A 15,396-nucleotide genomic window follows, 5' to 3' on the forward strand; every position below is an offset into this window, starting at 1 on the left:
AAAGCCAAATTATCTGAGTCGTGATCTCTATTTCTTCCCTCAGCAGGAAATCCAAATGTGATTGGTAGATTTTTAAGACTACAGTTCTAAAGACACAGGCACCGAAGTCTTTTTAGAGAGATGTTATATTTTTAATCAAGTAAACGTTTTAATTACTAACATGCCTCCCACCACCTACCCTCCCACAAAACCTGCCCGTGAATTTCTCGTGGGTCCCATGTGACATGGAACAGCAGCTTGCTCCTTCAGAGCCCTTGATTATAAGGGCTGAAAAACTCTTGGTAGAAGTTCCCAAGTGTGAATATGTTGTCTTTTTTTTTTTTCCTGAGCCACAACAGTTTCCTCATTATTTCTGTTACAGATATATCTTTTCTGAGCCACAATAGTTTTCTGCATTGTTTCTTGCACTGTTTCTGGGTTTAACAAAACCAGATTTCAGAGTAGGTCTGCTTTGCTTTATAATTGGAAGTCTGCAGGAAGAAGGACCCAGCAAGGAATGAAGCAAATTATCCCTTCCCTCCATCCTCTTCCTACTCCTCTACCTAGCTGAGACTTCTGGCGGCCACTGGGGCCCCTCATGGGTTTTAGTGGCAAATGCAGTTAATCCCCTGAAATCACGTATGCCCTCATAAGGGGAAGAATATGGGACTAGGAAAAACACCAGACCTGGATTTTGTCCTTGTTTTGCAACCAACTAATTATGAAACCTTAAGTATGCCACATGACACTCTGGACCTCAGTTTTTCCTCCTGTGAAATGGGTGGGCAGGCACTGTTGGGGGTTATATTAAATCCCAAATGCCTCTAGGATTAGGTTAATGAGAAAAATGAATGAAGTGGACTGAGAAGGGCCTCTCTCCTCTAATGGGTCAGCCTTTGCTTCCAGCCAGTTCCATTTCCAATGCTATGTGAAAATTGTGCCCAGGCATGTCAGATCATCCCTTTTTTTTTTTTTTAAAGAGAAGGCTGAAACCCAGAAGTTGAAGATACTAAATGAAATATCTTGATTTTTCAGAAGCTGGAGATGACTATTTTGTGGACCCAACAGGTCAATGGGCCAAATATGGCCCCAGGGCTGAATGGTTATTGTCTCTGGACAAAGCTTTTTCTATGACCTTGACACAAACAGCTTCCTACCATAAGTGTGCAACTACAGCACACATGCACAAATCACATTTGACCCTAAACAGCCAAAGCGGTCCTGAGAAAGGAGAACAAAGCTGGATATTTCAAACTATATTACAAAGTTATAGACATCAAAATGTATGGTATTGGCATAAAAGCAGACTCATAGCTCAAAGGAACAGACCAGAGACCAGAAATAAACCCACAAATATACAGTCCATCAAATTTCAGCAGAGGAGCCAAGAATATACAAATGCAGAAAGGATAGTGTTTTCAATAAATGGTGCTGGGAAAATTGGACAGCCACGTGTAAAAGAATGAAACTGGGTCCCTATCTTACTCTATACATAACAACTCAAAATGCATTAAAGACTTGAATGTAAGACCTGAAACCATAAAACTCCTAGAAGAAAAATAGGGGGTAATTTCTTGGCATTGGTTTTGGCATGATTTTTTGTATTTGACACCAAAAGGCAACAAAAGTAAAAATAAACAAGTGGGACTACATCAAAATAAAAAGATTCTGCACAGCAAAGGGAAACATCAACAAAATGAAAATGCACCTACGGAATGGGAGAAAATATCTGCAAATCACGTATCTGATAAGAGGTTAAAAAATATAGAACGAAGTCATTCAACTCAATAGCAAAAAAAAAATCCCAAATAACCCAATCAAAAAATGGACAAAGGACCTGAATACACTTTTTTTCTAAAGAAGATATACAAATGGTCAACAGGTACATGGAAAGAAAGGTTCTAAACATCACTCATCATAAGAGAAAATCTAAACCACAATGAGATATCACCTCACACCTGTGAGAATGGTTATTAAATTAAAATTTAACTCTAAAATAAACTTTATTAAAAACTTACCATGCAATCCTGATTATTTTTTTCCTTTTCTATAGATCCATGTAAACTTTGTTAGAATATAGGAACCACTGTAATTACTCTATCTAATGGTTTATGATCATATGCTCCTTAATAGAGGACAGTACAATATGAGCAAACTATTTATTAGTAGTGTATCAGGACATCTTTCAAATAAATAATTTTTTGTCTTTTAATCAGAAACCCTGTAGGGGATCTCCAAAGACTTGGATTTTAATGAATAAATGTGCCTTGCCCTACATCCTCTGCCCTTGGGGCTCGTGGATAGAAATCAGGTAGGGTTTCGATATAGACTCTCACTTAAAAGGTGAAGCATCACATTAGATCTCTGTGAGAAGGTCATGTTAGCACCACCTTTGTGGGGTGCCTGCACATAAGAAGGAAGGAGGCAGTGAACATAACATTACCTTTGGAATGCACATTGTGGGCTCGGACAGGCGAGGGTAGGTGTAGGAGTTGTACGAATGTCCTTGGGGGTGGGTTTTAAATGCACTTGCTCCGAAGGGCATCATTGGTTCCTGGAGCCCCGAACCTGACCTGGACCTTTGCCGCATGGTGGGCTGAGGGCTGGTCTGATTCAAGTATGATGACTTTGGCCTCCTATCATAGTCATCTAGGCTGGGTCCCCACTCGCTTTCGCTGAACACCAGACTCTCCTTGGAACACCCGCTGGTCCCCGCAGTTCTAGAAGGCGTGAATTGGAATGGATAATCTAGAGGGGAACTGCTTGAGGCTCTCTGGTACTCCCACTTGAGCTCATTGTATTCACTTGGTTTACTCAGTGAGTCCAAGTGTGTGTGATAATCAACAGGAAATCTGGCAATATCGGATTTCAAAGGCTTCATCTCAGAATAGTAGGCTTCCCCGTGTTTGGTCTTTGTGACATGCCCATTTTGCTTGGCGGCATGGCTGCCTTTATAAAACGGATCCAGGTCATCACCATAGAGACTCTTTTCTCGATACTTCTCAGTGCTGTAGTCAGCAGTGGTATCGGACTCGCTGGAATACTGCGAGAAGGTGATGAAGCCATTTTCTTCCCTATGGCCTTGACCGTAGCTGGAGGCTCCCTGGTCTGGGGTGGGCGGGCTTTCTTTCCTTAGGGAGTTGGAGCGAGTCACAGAGATGTTGTCGAAGTCCTCCAGCAGGCCGTTGATGGAGGTTTCTTTGCACGGTTTATTTCCTCTAACGATTGTCTGGGAACAGTAAAGGGAATGCCATTTAAAGAAATCATTTCATGCTTTCAAACTGATATTGCAATCCCACCCCTACTCCACTGAGGAAAAAAGACACCAGGAACATCCACTAAAAAGTGATAAAAATTGATCGTTTCAGTGGTGAAATAAGTCAAATATTATATAACCTTAATTGCAAATTTGCCTTTACTTATCTCAATAGAGATATCAATTAAACATCAAAAAGCCATTTAGAAGACTATCAAAGCAATCACTGTCTTATTTACTAGTTAGGGGAAACCTCCTCCCTGGTTTCTCTCCTTAAATAATAAGCCCTAACCATCTAATGATAAGCTGATTATAATTTTAAGTCTATAACTGGTTATAAAAAGCAGATTATTTCTTACATTCATTATTCATATTATTTGCAAAACGAGTAAGCATTGTCACTTGAGTATTAACATACCCAGGAATGGATGCACATTTTTTTTACCCTTTTACAGAATTCATAAAAATTGGAGTTACTAGATTTTATAGGAAAGGTAGGCATTTTCTGAACTACACTGAACAGCTTGAAGATCACTTATGAGATTTTATATGTGATCACATGTGATATTTTCATTAAGCATCTAACTGTAATGCTTGCTAGAGCCACACTTCTGTATCATCACGGCTGAGGTCTGGATGGCTTAGTAGTTGATGTGGTTGTTGTACTTGAACCTTAGTGACAAACTGCTGAGCCCAAATGTTCCCCTTAACGAACCTAAATAACACCAGAATACCAGGAACAGAAAGAAATCACAAACCACTTACAAAGCCAGTCAGCTGTGCCTTGACAATGACAAGGTTTGCAGCAAAATATGATGGGGGTGGATAAAAGAACAAAGAACAAAGTGTTGTGACTTCAGACTTCCAGAATTTTAGGAGAAAAATACCTTTGAGCAAGTAGCAAAGGAGTTCAAAATCATCTCAGTATAATAGAGGATTTCAAACTAGAGGCAAAAGTCAAATTTGTCCTAGAACATAGGATTTATAGATCAGTGAAAGACAAGGTTTTCTTTTTTTCCTATCCAATCAGTCCTGGACTAATACTTTTTGTCTATACCCCTTTCTTTTAAAGTTTTTTATTTTTTTTTTAACATTTATTTATTTTTGAGAGACAGAGACAGAGCAAGAGTGGAGGAGGGGCAGAGAGAGAGGGAGACAAAGAATCCGAAGCAGGCTCCAGGCTCTGAGCTGTCATCACAGAGCCCGACATGGGGCTCGAACCCACAAACTGCGAGATCATGACCTGAGCTGAAGTCAGTTACCCAACCGACTGAGCCACCCAGGCACCCTTAAATAAACTTTTAATTTTGGAATAGTTTTAAATAAACTGAGAAGTTGCAAAGAGCATACACAGAGCTCTCATATACCCCTTACTGTATTGTTAATATCTTGCACTACTATTAACTAAACTCCATAGTTTATGTGAATGTCACTAGTTTCTTTCCCCAGTATTCCAGGGCCCCATTCATGACACTACATACTTATTTGTCATGTCTCCTTAGTCTCTTCTGGTCTGTGATAGTTTCTTGGATTTTCCTTGTTTTTGATGACCTTGGCAATTTTAACAAGTGGTGCTCAGGGGTTCTGCAGAATGTCCCTCAACTGGATATGTGTGATGTTTTTCCCAGGGTTAAACTGGGGTTATTGGTTTTGGAGGTGATCACCAATTATATCACATCGTATGCAGGGTGCTACCATTAACATGGCTTCTCCCTGATGATACTGACCTTGGTCACCTGGCCCAGGTAGTGTTTGCCAGGTTTCCACACATAAAGTTACATTCTGCTTCCTTTGCTGCTTTCTCTACTGCACCCTTTGAAGTAAGTCACTCTACCTCCTTGAGAGGTATGTCTACATAAAGTATATGGAATTCTTCTGCACAGATTTGCATACTCTTATTCATTCATTCATTCATTATGTTCATTTATTTTTGAGAGGAGGAGGAGGAGGAGGAGGAGGAGGAGAGAGAGAAAGAGAGAGAGAGAGGGAGAGAGAGAACGTGTGCGTGCAAGTGCCTGTATTCATGCACAAGTGGGGGAGGGGCAGAAAGAGAGGGAGACACAGAATCTGAAGCAGGTTCCAGGCTCTGAGCTGTCAGCACAGAGCCTGACGCGGGGCTCAAACTCACGGACCGTGAGATCATGACCTGAGCTGAAGTCGGACTCTTAACTGACTGAGCCACCTAGGCGTCCCCCCCCCCCAGTTCTTTTTAAATCACTGAATAGTCTTCCATTATATGGAATGTTATGGTTATTTGTGGAGGAGGGGTATAAATGGGTTGATTGCCCAAATAGGTGATGTTCTGCTTGAGGATTTCTCAGAGAGAAAAAGAACCATGTATCACATATACATCAGAACCTTTTCTCAGAGTAACAACATCTATGCTGACCCCAATGGATGAACTGAAGAAATAATACCTTTGAACAGAGAAGGGGAAGTAGCTGGGAAGGGGAAAGGAGGAAATGGACATCTTTTGATACATTTAGTATGAATGCTAGCTAACTCATCCTCAAAAATATCAAGTCCATTTGAGTAGCTTTCTAGTGCATTTCAGTTGTATCTTACCTGTTTATTATTATTTCTTTCATTTGCTATAGAGAGAGAGAGAGAGAGAGAGAGAACGAGAATGAGTGGGGAAGAGAGACTGATAATCTTAAGCAGGCTCCACGCTCTGCACGGAGCCCCACATGGAGCTCGACCCCATGACCCTGGGACCATGACCTTAGCTGAAATCAAGAGTCGGATGCTCAGCAGACTGAGCCACCCAGGCACCCCCTCAAGGTGCTCCTTAAAACCCTTTTAGACATATATACTCTTATTTTCTGTGGATTTAAACAATTGGCCTCTCTTCTTCAATAATGTTTTGCATAAATTTTTAAGAAAACAGTATTAATTTGTTTATATCACAGTGGATAAAGTCTTTTCAGCCAGCATTCTAGACAGAAATTATACTCTTGCACATTCCTATTCTCTATCAACAATTAGCAGATTACTTAATGAAATGTTCTCAGTAATTCATGGTCTTCCCCAAAAGTAGCTTCCTGGTATTTCCAATCCTGGGCATCTGTGTTGACTGATGTATAACATGAATAAAGACTGTAAGGTATGCCAAGGTCTTCAAGTAACTTCTCAGTTATTGGACCTGCTTGGATAATCCTTTAGCAAAAATGTTATCAAGACTTTCTGTGAGCTTGACAAATAATAGCTAACTATATTAGAATTTTTCATGGTCAGTGTTATCTTTGGGTATATACCGCAGGGGAAAAAAAAAGTTCTCTAAATTCTATCCATCTTAAACAATATTTAAGTCAATCTTTCTTGTCTGCCTTCACACCTCCCATCTCTGAATACATGAAATATTCAACTCTGGGACCACAGAATCACTTCCAGTATTTTAATGTTGGAATGAATCTAGAGGGCAGTTAGGTAGGCATCCTCCTTCCTTTACTGAGTACCACTAAAACTCAGAGCTGACTTTGCCCACTGATACATAACAGACCTGGGATTCAAACTCCAATCCTCTCCCTTCCAGTCTAGCGTGCTCTCGGTCTCTCTCTCTCAAATCGAAGTATGGCTGACACACAATGAATGTTATATTACTTTCAAGTCAGTCTAGCTCTCTTTCCAAGGTACTCTTCAGACTCATTTGAATAAAATAGCACCAGTTGGCAATGCAAAGGTTTGGTGTGTGACATCATAATCCATCAACAATGGGTTAATAAAGTGCACATTTTCTATTGTGCACTCCATCCCTCTAGCGATAAATTGTTCAGTTTACAGCATATAGACAATTGCAGGTTCTGGTCTCAATTTCACCCACATTTGTTATGTGATTTACTTTCATCCTTCTTTCATTACCCATTCTCCAATTTATAAAAAGGATACTATCACTTGATATTGATACTGATTGATACCCAGGAATCGTAGAGGCTGATGGAGGGAGGAGTTACATAGAAGTTTTGAAACATACTAATGTATGCACTTCCCTCATGTGGACACAAACTTGTAAATCTGAAACAAGTTAGGAATATTAAACACAACTCCTAAATGAAGGCAAGTTAAAATGTGAAGATTATATAGTAAAGAAAAGATCAGAGAAGAACAGACTAAAACTCTTGGAAAGTTTTCAGGGAGGGGAGAATTGTGAGCTAGGTCCAGGAGGAAATAATAGATATACTTGGATGGTGACAAAAAAAAAGAGGTAATTACCAGCTCATCACTTACTAAATGATTGAGACACAGAGATGATCAGAATATGTTAACATGCCACCATCTTTGGGGCTATGTGGATAATTGTGATAACAGAAGAAAGCATTCCCCACTCATATCAAATCAGCATTTCAATCACTTGTCCTTTGGAATTTATATCCAGAGAACTTGTTAGTTTATCTTCAGCAAATTAATAAATGGCTATGATGGGGCTGAACTATCAGTTTTAGAAATTCACTACCAAGACACAGATATTTAGAAGGGGGGAAAATCCTTCCCTGTGTGTTTCTTTTGTGATCAGAGCATTGTTGAGTACCTCCTTTGAAACTGCTCAATCCTTTAAATCTTCCAGTTTTCCAACTAAAATTTTCCAATTTCATTTATGAGCTGAATGGGCAGACATGAAACTCAGTCACTTTGTTTCTGAGGAATACTGACAGAAATGAATTTAGATGTCACAAAGAGGCACCTATCTATGTGTCTATCATCTATCAATGTATCCATCCAACTGGCTATCTATCCACCCACCCATCCATACAATAACATCAAAAGCTATAATGGAGATCTGTAATATGTCTATATCCATACTATCTGCAAATATTTTTTTAAATGACTAAGTGAAAACATAATGAAGGCCTGTTTGGGAGAGAGCTCTTTCTTTCCCTCATTAGTTGTGCTATAAATATACTACATTTGGAAAATGAAAAACCAAACAATCATAAACACCTATTTCACAATTTTGTCCCCCAAGTAAGTTAATTTAGATTTTTTATGGGAGATTAGAGGGTCACTGTTTTAAGACATGAATTAATCTGTGACCTCAGAATTGGGAAGTCTGCTGTTTCTGTGCACTTATCACTGCATACCCGAAGACATGTTCAGTTTACATGCAGAATTATAGCAGTAAACTCAATAAACAGAATTCTACATACTTGTTGATGTGGAAGGAGAAATATATGGTTATGAGATAACTACTATTTAGAAGAAAAAATAAAGACTATCATTGAATAAGAAACACTTTTAAAAAACAATGTAGTTTTTTATCCTACTTTTGAATCAGGCTTATAGCATTTATCAACTGTGTGATAGTGGGCAAGTTACCTAACCTTTAAAAGCCATGGTTTCTTAATCCATAAAACGGCAAGAATAAATCTTTGTCTCATTGGGTTAATGTGATTTAATACAATAATGTGTAAAACAGCTGGCATGATTCCTGGCATACAGTAAGCACTAATAAATGGTAGTTAGTTAACTATTTTATAAGTTAAAATTTACTTTAAAATTAGGTTGATAATAATTAAAAGAAGAAAGATGTAAACAATGGAATAAATCAATCTCAGCTTTATGCAATGGAAGGAAAAGAATTGATGTTTTAGACTTTTAAAAACAATTATTAGGGGGCGCCTGGGTGGCTCAGTCGGTTAAGTGTCTGACTTCAGCTTGGGTCATGATCTTGTGGTCCATGGGTTTGAGCCCCGTGTCTGACAGCTCAGAACCTGGAGCCTGCTTCAGCTTCTGCCTCCTTCTCTCTCTCTCTATCCTTCCCCTGCTGTCACTCAAAAATAAATAAACATTAATAAAATTTTTAAAAATGATTATTAGTAACTTTAGATACAAAATACTAATTTCCTGAGTTTAAGGATATATCTTCAGCTAATTACAATTGTTATATATATCAAAGAAATATTCCTTATTAGATATAAAAAATGGAATACTTTCAAAACATGATCAGCACTCTACTGTAATCCTTCTTAAAGATGTAATATCTGAGTCCTAAAAATTAACAAAATTAGACTTCCTATTATTTATACTGAAAGATACATACGGAAAAGGAAGATTAATAGAAATACAGTAAAATATTGGCAGTGGTCATCTCTAGGTGGGGAGATTAAGTGTGACATAGATTTTAAACCCGCGCTTGTCAAATCTTAATGTGCACACAAATCACCTGAGGATCCTGTTAGAGGGAGAGTCTGATTCAATAGGTCTGAGGTGGGGTCTGGGATTCCGCATCTTGAATGGGCTCCCAGGCAGTGATAATCCTGCTGGTCTGCTGTTCACACTGTGTACTCAATGGGGTTAGTGCATTTTCCATATTTTCTACAACTAGGGTACTTTTATAATAAAACATATTAGACTGACATATACTTTTCAGTATAATACGATCCAGGACTTTATATATATATATGTGTGTGTGTGTGTGTGTGTGTGTGTGTGTGTGTGTATGGCACTAAATATATATTTTATTAAATATATAGTATAATGTTAAATTTGTATTTTATTTTATTTATTTATTTATTTTTAATATTTTTTTCAACGTTTTTTATTTATTTTTGGGACAGAGAGAGACAGAGCATGAACGGGGGAGGGGCAGAGAGAGAGGGAGACACAGAATCGGAAACAGGCTCCAGGCTCCGAGCCATCAGCCCAGAGCCTGACGCGGGGCTCGAACTCACGGACCGCGAGATCGCGACCTGGCTGAAGTCGGACGCTTAACCGACTGCGCCACCCAGGCGCCCCTAAATTTGTATTTTATATCTATATAACATATATCTGTATACATATATATAGTATTACATATATATGTATTGTGTTAAAATTATTTGATGTTACAGTTGGCTGCTGGGAGCTACACTGTTCAATGTTTTCCCATTCTCTACAAAGGTGAAATATTTCCTATGTTTAACCAAAATGAATACTTTGAAAGATTTCACTATTTTGGCACACCTGCTTCTATAGCATCATGATCTTATTATGAGGCTATAAATCTCAGAGTTATTGATGAATAAAACTTGAATACTATGTAAGTGAAGGTGTGGTTGCAGACATTTGCAAAGAAGAAAATTTCATCTATAGCAAAAACAAAACAAACAAAAACCCAAAGACACTATAATAACAGGCTTTTCTTGGATCTCCTTTTTAACATTTGGAGATGTTTACAGATGGTGTAACTGTATTACTCTTAAAGGAGCAGTGAAAACTATTTAGTCGGTGTTAAAAAGCAAGGGCTTGCAAAATGTAAATATCTGTTAGAAATAAACTGTTGACCTGTCTAAAAAGAATAGAAAAAAAGAAGGGTTTGTAACCTTATTTAATCAGGAAGACCAGTGAAACTAGAACCGAGGTAATATTTGTTTCCCTAACACAGGTTTCACTTTAAGGAATCATAACACCAAAGCAACAATAGTGAAATCCAAACATGCAAAATTTTACAACATGGTTTAACCAGGCTTCAAAATGTAAGAACTACTATTTATGGCTGTCAGTATCTGATGTTTATTAAAGCAAGATTGTGCAGTTTTAGAGATCAATAATATAACGGCAAGACTATCGCTGAACTTCATGCTGCGGAACAGCCAGGCATTAAAAATCAATGCAACCCAACCTATTTGAGTTTGACACCCTGGTTCTCATTGTCTTTCCATTGTGCCTGGACCAGCTCAGCGTCTGCTCTCTTGTTGACAGCGGCCATATTTCATGGTGCTCCTTCCCCAGGCTGCCGGCCAGTGATAAGCTATAATGGATCTGTCCGTAAGAACAGCTGTCTCCCCTTGTTCTGAGGAAGAGATGAAAAAGTGCCTCTGCTCTCACAGACTGTATTAACCTTGACAATAATGAAGTGTGTAATTAACAGCTTTGCCCTAATAAGACCTTGCCTTTCTTTTTAAAAAAACAATGTCTTCTATCCTCTTCAAGAATGTGTTTCATTTTGTCTTTCTGGGTAAACACTTCTCAGGAGGTCAATAAGCTAAACATTCCCATGACTCAACAACAAACCAAGACTCTCTCAGAAAGTACCTACTTTTAACAATTTATCTGAATTCTCACGCTGTTTGCAGAGAATCAGTTGCCTTGTTTTTATTAAGGAATGTGGTTGCAAACAGCTGTGTATGTAACAACAACAAACGGATCTGACATACTTGAATCCTTATGGCAAGAAATGCTAATTCTCAGCTGGATTTTTATACACCAGAAGACTCAGATCTTCTATTTTCTTTCAATGTAGAAAACACTTTTTTTTTTTTTTTGGTAATCACAGGGGGTAGGGCTAATTGAGTAAGTAGGTGGAATTCCATATTCCTGGAAATGTGAGAATAAGGGGCAGCAGGGGTGCAGATTCCTTTAAAAAAATTTTTTAATGTTTATTCATTTTTGAGAGACAGGGAGAGATAGTGTGAACAGGGGAGGGGCAGAGAGAGGGAGACACAGAATTTGAGCCAGGCTCCTGGCTCTGAGCTGTCAGCACAGAGCCTGACATGGGGCTCAAACTCACAAACTGAGATCATGATGCTTAACCAACTGAGCCACCCAGCAGGGGTGTGGATTTCTAATCATTAAGATCTTTTCAGTAAATATGTAATGATCATATAGAATACAAATAAGTCAATTCCTTTATTAACTAAACGTTATGTTCTGCACAGATTATAATAAAGCCTAGTGTATCTAAGAATGACTTTGTGAATTTAGTAAAAGGCAAGATTCCTCATTAAATGGAAAACAGTCTGTTTGCCATTTTTCTCTACCTTGTTAAACACAGTGAATCTAACACATTTAGTGACCAGTTTCGTACAAGGATAATCCCTAAAGCAGACTTTCTATTTATTGTTAATCTGGCAAAGCAAATGCAATTTATGGCCCTGGTTCTTGCTGCTTAGAATGTAAAGCAGTCACGCTGAAGTCAACTGAAGTCAGTTTGATCAGAGGTAATATAAGTGTTTCATGGATGGGTTTGAAGTCGGTTTGAGACTATGAGTGTTATAGCTGGGAACTTAACTATTATTTACTTGTGGTGTTCTGGTTTAGAGTGTAGGTAGCAATGAAGTAGGACTATAGAAGTATCTCTGTTCATTGATTTATTCATTTACTGAAACAAAAAATTGTTTCTAAGGGCAGAGAGTACTTCGAGATGAGACAAGATTCCACCATGTATTTCTTAACTTGGGTAGTACATATAAGAATTTAATGTTACTCTTAAACTTCTCATATGCCATATTCACATCTTAGTCTGGGTTCCTCAAAAGCAGATCTGAGGCAAAGGCCTGCACATGAGTAGTTTATTTTGGAAAATGAAGTTAGGAACTGTAAGGGGGTGAAACAGAAAAGGGGAAGCCCATTCAATGGTATGTTATCAAGCTGACTCTCTGTGGACAATTGGGGCTCAGCTCTCTTGAAGAGCTGTGAACCTGTCTCAGAACTGGCCACTCAAGGGACTGAGGATGGAAGTGTTCATCCACCTGCTCCCATCTTCTGTGTCAGAATGGCTGAGGGGACTCCCATGTGCGTCCCACAAGGTGGCAGTGAACAAACTGCCATGTCTGAAAGCAAAGGTGAGTGGTGCAATGGGGGTGAACAGCAGATTGCCTCAGCAATGGCCGGAGTGAAAAAGGCTGGCCTAAAAGACATGAGATGGGACACAAGAGGCATCAGGCATACCTTTTTTAGACAAAGATTTCACAATAAAAAAATTGAAAATGAAGATGGATGGGGTCCCCTTCTTGTAAACCAACGGGCATGGATACCAGTATGCTTGACTGATGTGGCAGATATTTTAAGTGGCCACCACAATGGGTACTCCCCTTCCATTGTGTAAAGGCATTGCTGCAAAGCTGTTCCCAGCCAGAGACCACATTTACCAGGAGCCTTTGCATCTAGACAGACAATGGGACCAATTCTCACCCATAGAATGGGAGCAGGACGTGATATTTATCCCTTCCAGGCCAATGCCACAAAGAAATGCCTTTTCTTCTCTTTATTTTCCTGTCTGCCAAATGAATAGAGAGGACCTGGCAGGATCCTCTCAGTTGCTAGGGGATGCCAGAGCCACATGGTAGAATCTTCCTTGCTAAATGACCACATGGGATACCATGCTCTGGTTAGGAAAATCCACACTGGATACTAAGTGAATGAGAAATAAACTTCTATTTTGTTGACCTTATTTACTAAGATGTATGGGTTAGTATGTCACAGCAGCTGGAATACCTTAAGTAGTATAATAATAATGATGATGACAGTGAATCTAGAATTAGAAGGCAGACCAGGAATTAAAGACAGCAGGTAGGGACAGACTTGATTTTGATGTTCCTATCACGTGTGCCCACGCTGACTCTCTATAACTGGCATCAGTCATGGGGCACAGGACATCCACAGCAGCTCCAGGAATACCAAGGGAAGCAATGTCAGTTATGAACCTTAACCTAATTTTCCAAAATAAACTCACATATAAGCCTTGGTCTCAGCTCTGCTTTTGAGGAACCCAGCCTAAGACATGCCTATAGTACACAGAAGGCTTAAAGAACAGTATTAAATTCTTACATGTATATGCACTGAGATTGTCCTGGTAGAAGAAATGACGTTGAGCACCTGAGTCCTGAGACAGAGCACTGAAAGCTGTGAATGGAAGTGCTTGTCTCAGCTTGATTTTAGGTATCAACAAGAAGGTGACCATGTCTGAACAAATGTTTTATTTTTCAGTATTTCAGGTTGAGATATAAACCCACACAGGGGAGAGGAAGAAGCACATTCATTAGAGCATATCACAAAACCCAACCTTGTAGTGTGATATTAATCTCTGTGATAGACAGCTTGTGAAATGGGAACAATTACCCCTCCCCGCCTTCTACGTAATGTGACTTTATAGTTCTTCATACTGGGAGCTGGTGAAGTCTATGTCCCCGCCCTTGAATAGGAGGTGGCCATATGGCTGGCTTAGACAATGGAGAATGGGCTTAAGTGACATTATCAATGCTTAGTCTGGGCTATCAGAAGCCTTGTCAGCTGCTACCCTCTCCATTCCCTGCTTCTTCCAGGTGAACAAGCTTGGGCTGGACCACTGGGAGATCCAAAATGAGCCATCCTAGATCAGCCAGCCCCAATTCACCCACGTGCCCCTTTCCTCCATGATGGCTGGAGCAGGGAGAGGAGGTATAAAAGCTAGGAGCTGGGCCCATTTATACTAGAGCAGGTAAAGCAGGCTGCGGGAGGAGGAAAGGTTTGTGTGCCTGTGGGCAGGGATGGCAATTCTTAATGTGGCCAGAGAAGAAGGCATTTGTCTGAATAGAATTTCGTGAGAGTTGAATGATAGGGTGGCAGGCTTCTCTTCACTTGATCTTAGCCAAAAGGCCGAGAAGCGATGCAGGCTTAAGTGGGGATAATCAGGAAGCCATTCTCCATCTGCTTTTGCCCACAGAAGGATGAGTCAGTACGAAGTACTAACAGGGGCATGGCCAAGGCTTATCTCTGAGTTGCTTTTAGTTTCTTGTGGCTAAAATTATTTGAATTTGGCATAGCTTCATGGTTAGAATTTTGGTTCTACTTACATAGACTATAAGAAAAATCATTCAAAAGTGGGGATTTTGGCCGTTGTGCAGTTTCCCACCGTCACTTAAAAAATCTTGGGCCATTAGATATCAGGGTGCCGCAGTAAATTTATGTTATCTGTAAGTTGAGGTGTCTGTCTCTTCCTGTTCTAAGATTTGTTCATTCTATCTTTTAAAAGTCTTTAAAAATTCATGTCTTAATAGATCAAGAACTTCAAAAATGTGGCTACAAGAAAATGTAAAATTGAATATTGGTTTGCATTGTATTTCTGTTGGACAGCATTCATCTAGAGCGGAAGATGGCAAGCTATGGTCTGTGGGCCAAATCCAGCCTGTTTTTGTAAATAAGTTTTACTGGAACACAGTCACATGCATGTGCTTATGTACAGCACATGGCTGCTTTGGGGCCACAATAAGCAGAGTTGAGGAGTTGTGACAAAAACCATGTAGCCCACGACCCTTCACAGAAAAAGTCTGCTGACTCTTGATCTAGAGTGTCACCAGTTGTCCCAGCTCCTTTTTGGGGGAAAAACTGTTCTAGTATTTGATTCATGGGCTAAAGAAAGAGGTAGCAGGAGGGAGAGAGGGAGAAAGGGAGAGAGAGGGAGGGCAGGAAGGAGGGAGAAAGAAAGGGAG

At 39.5% G+C, this 15,396-nt stretch overlaps 1 protein-coding gene across 1 annotated transcript in view; it reads right to left on the bottom strand.

Moving 5' to 3' along the window:
* Positions 1-15,396, bottom strand: part of PAK5 (p21 (RAC1) activated kinase 5) — a 101,562-nt gene that overhangs the window by 37,802 nt on the left and 48,364 nt on the right. Inside the window, exon 2 of the mRNA XM_049649826.1 lies at positions 2,423-3,208. Within this exon, the coding sequence (XP_049505783.1) occupies positions 2,423-3,208 (786 nt within the window). The remainder of the gene's footprint in view (positions 1-2,422; positions 3,209-15,396) is intronic.

The sequence above is a fragment of the Panthera uncia genome, assembly GCF_023721935.1.
Source record: "Panthera uncia isolate 11264 chromosome A3 unlocalized genomic scaffold, Puncia_PCG_1.0 HiC_scaffold_11, whole genome shotgun sequence".
Lineage (NCBI taxonomy): Eukaryota > Metazoa > Chordata > Mammalia > Carnivora > Felidae > Panthera > Panthera uncia.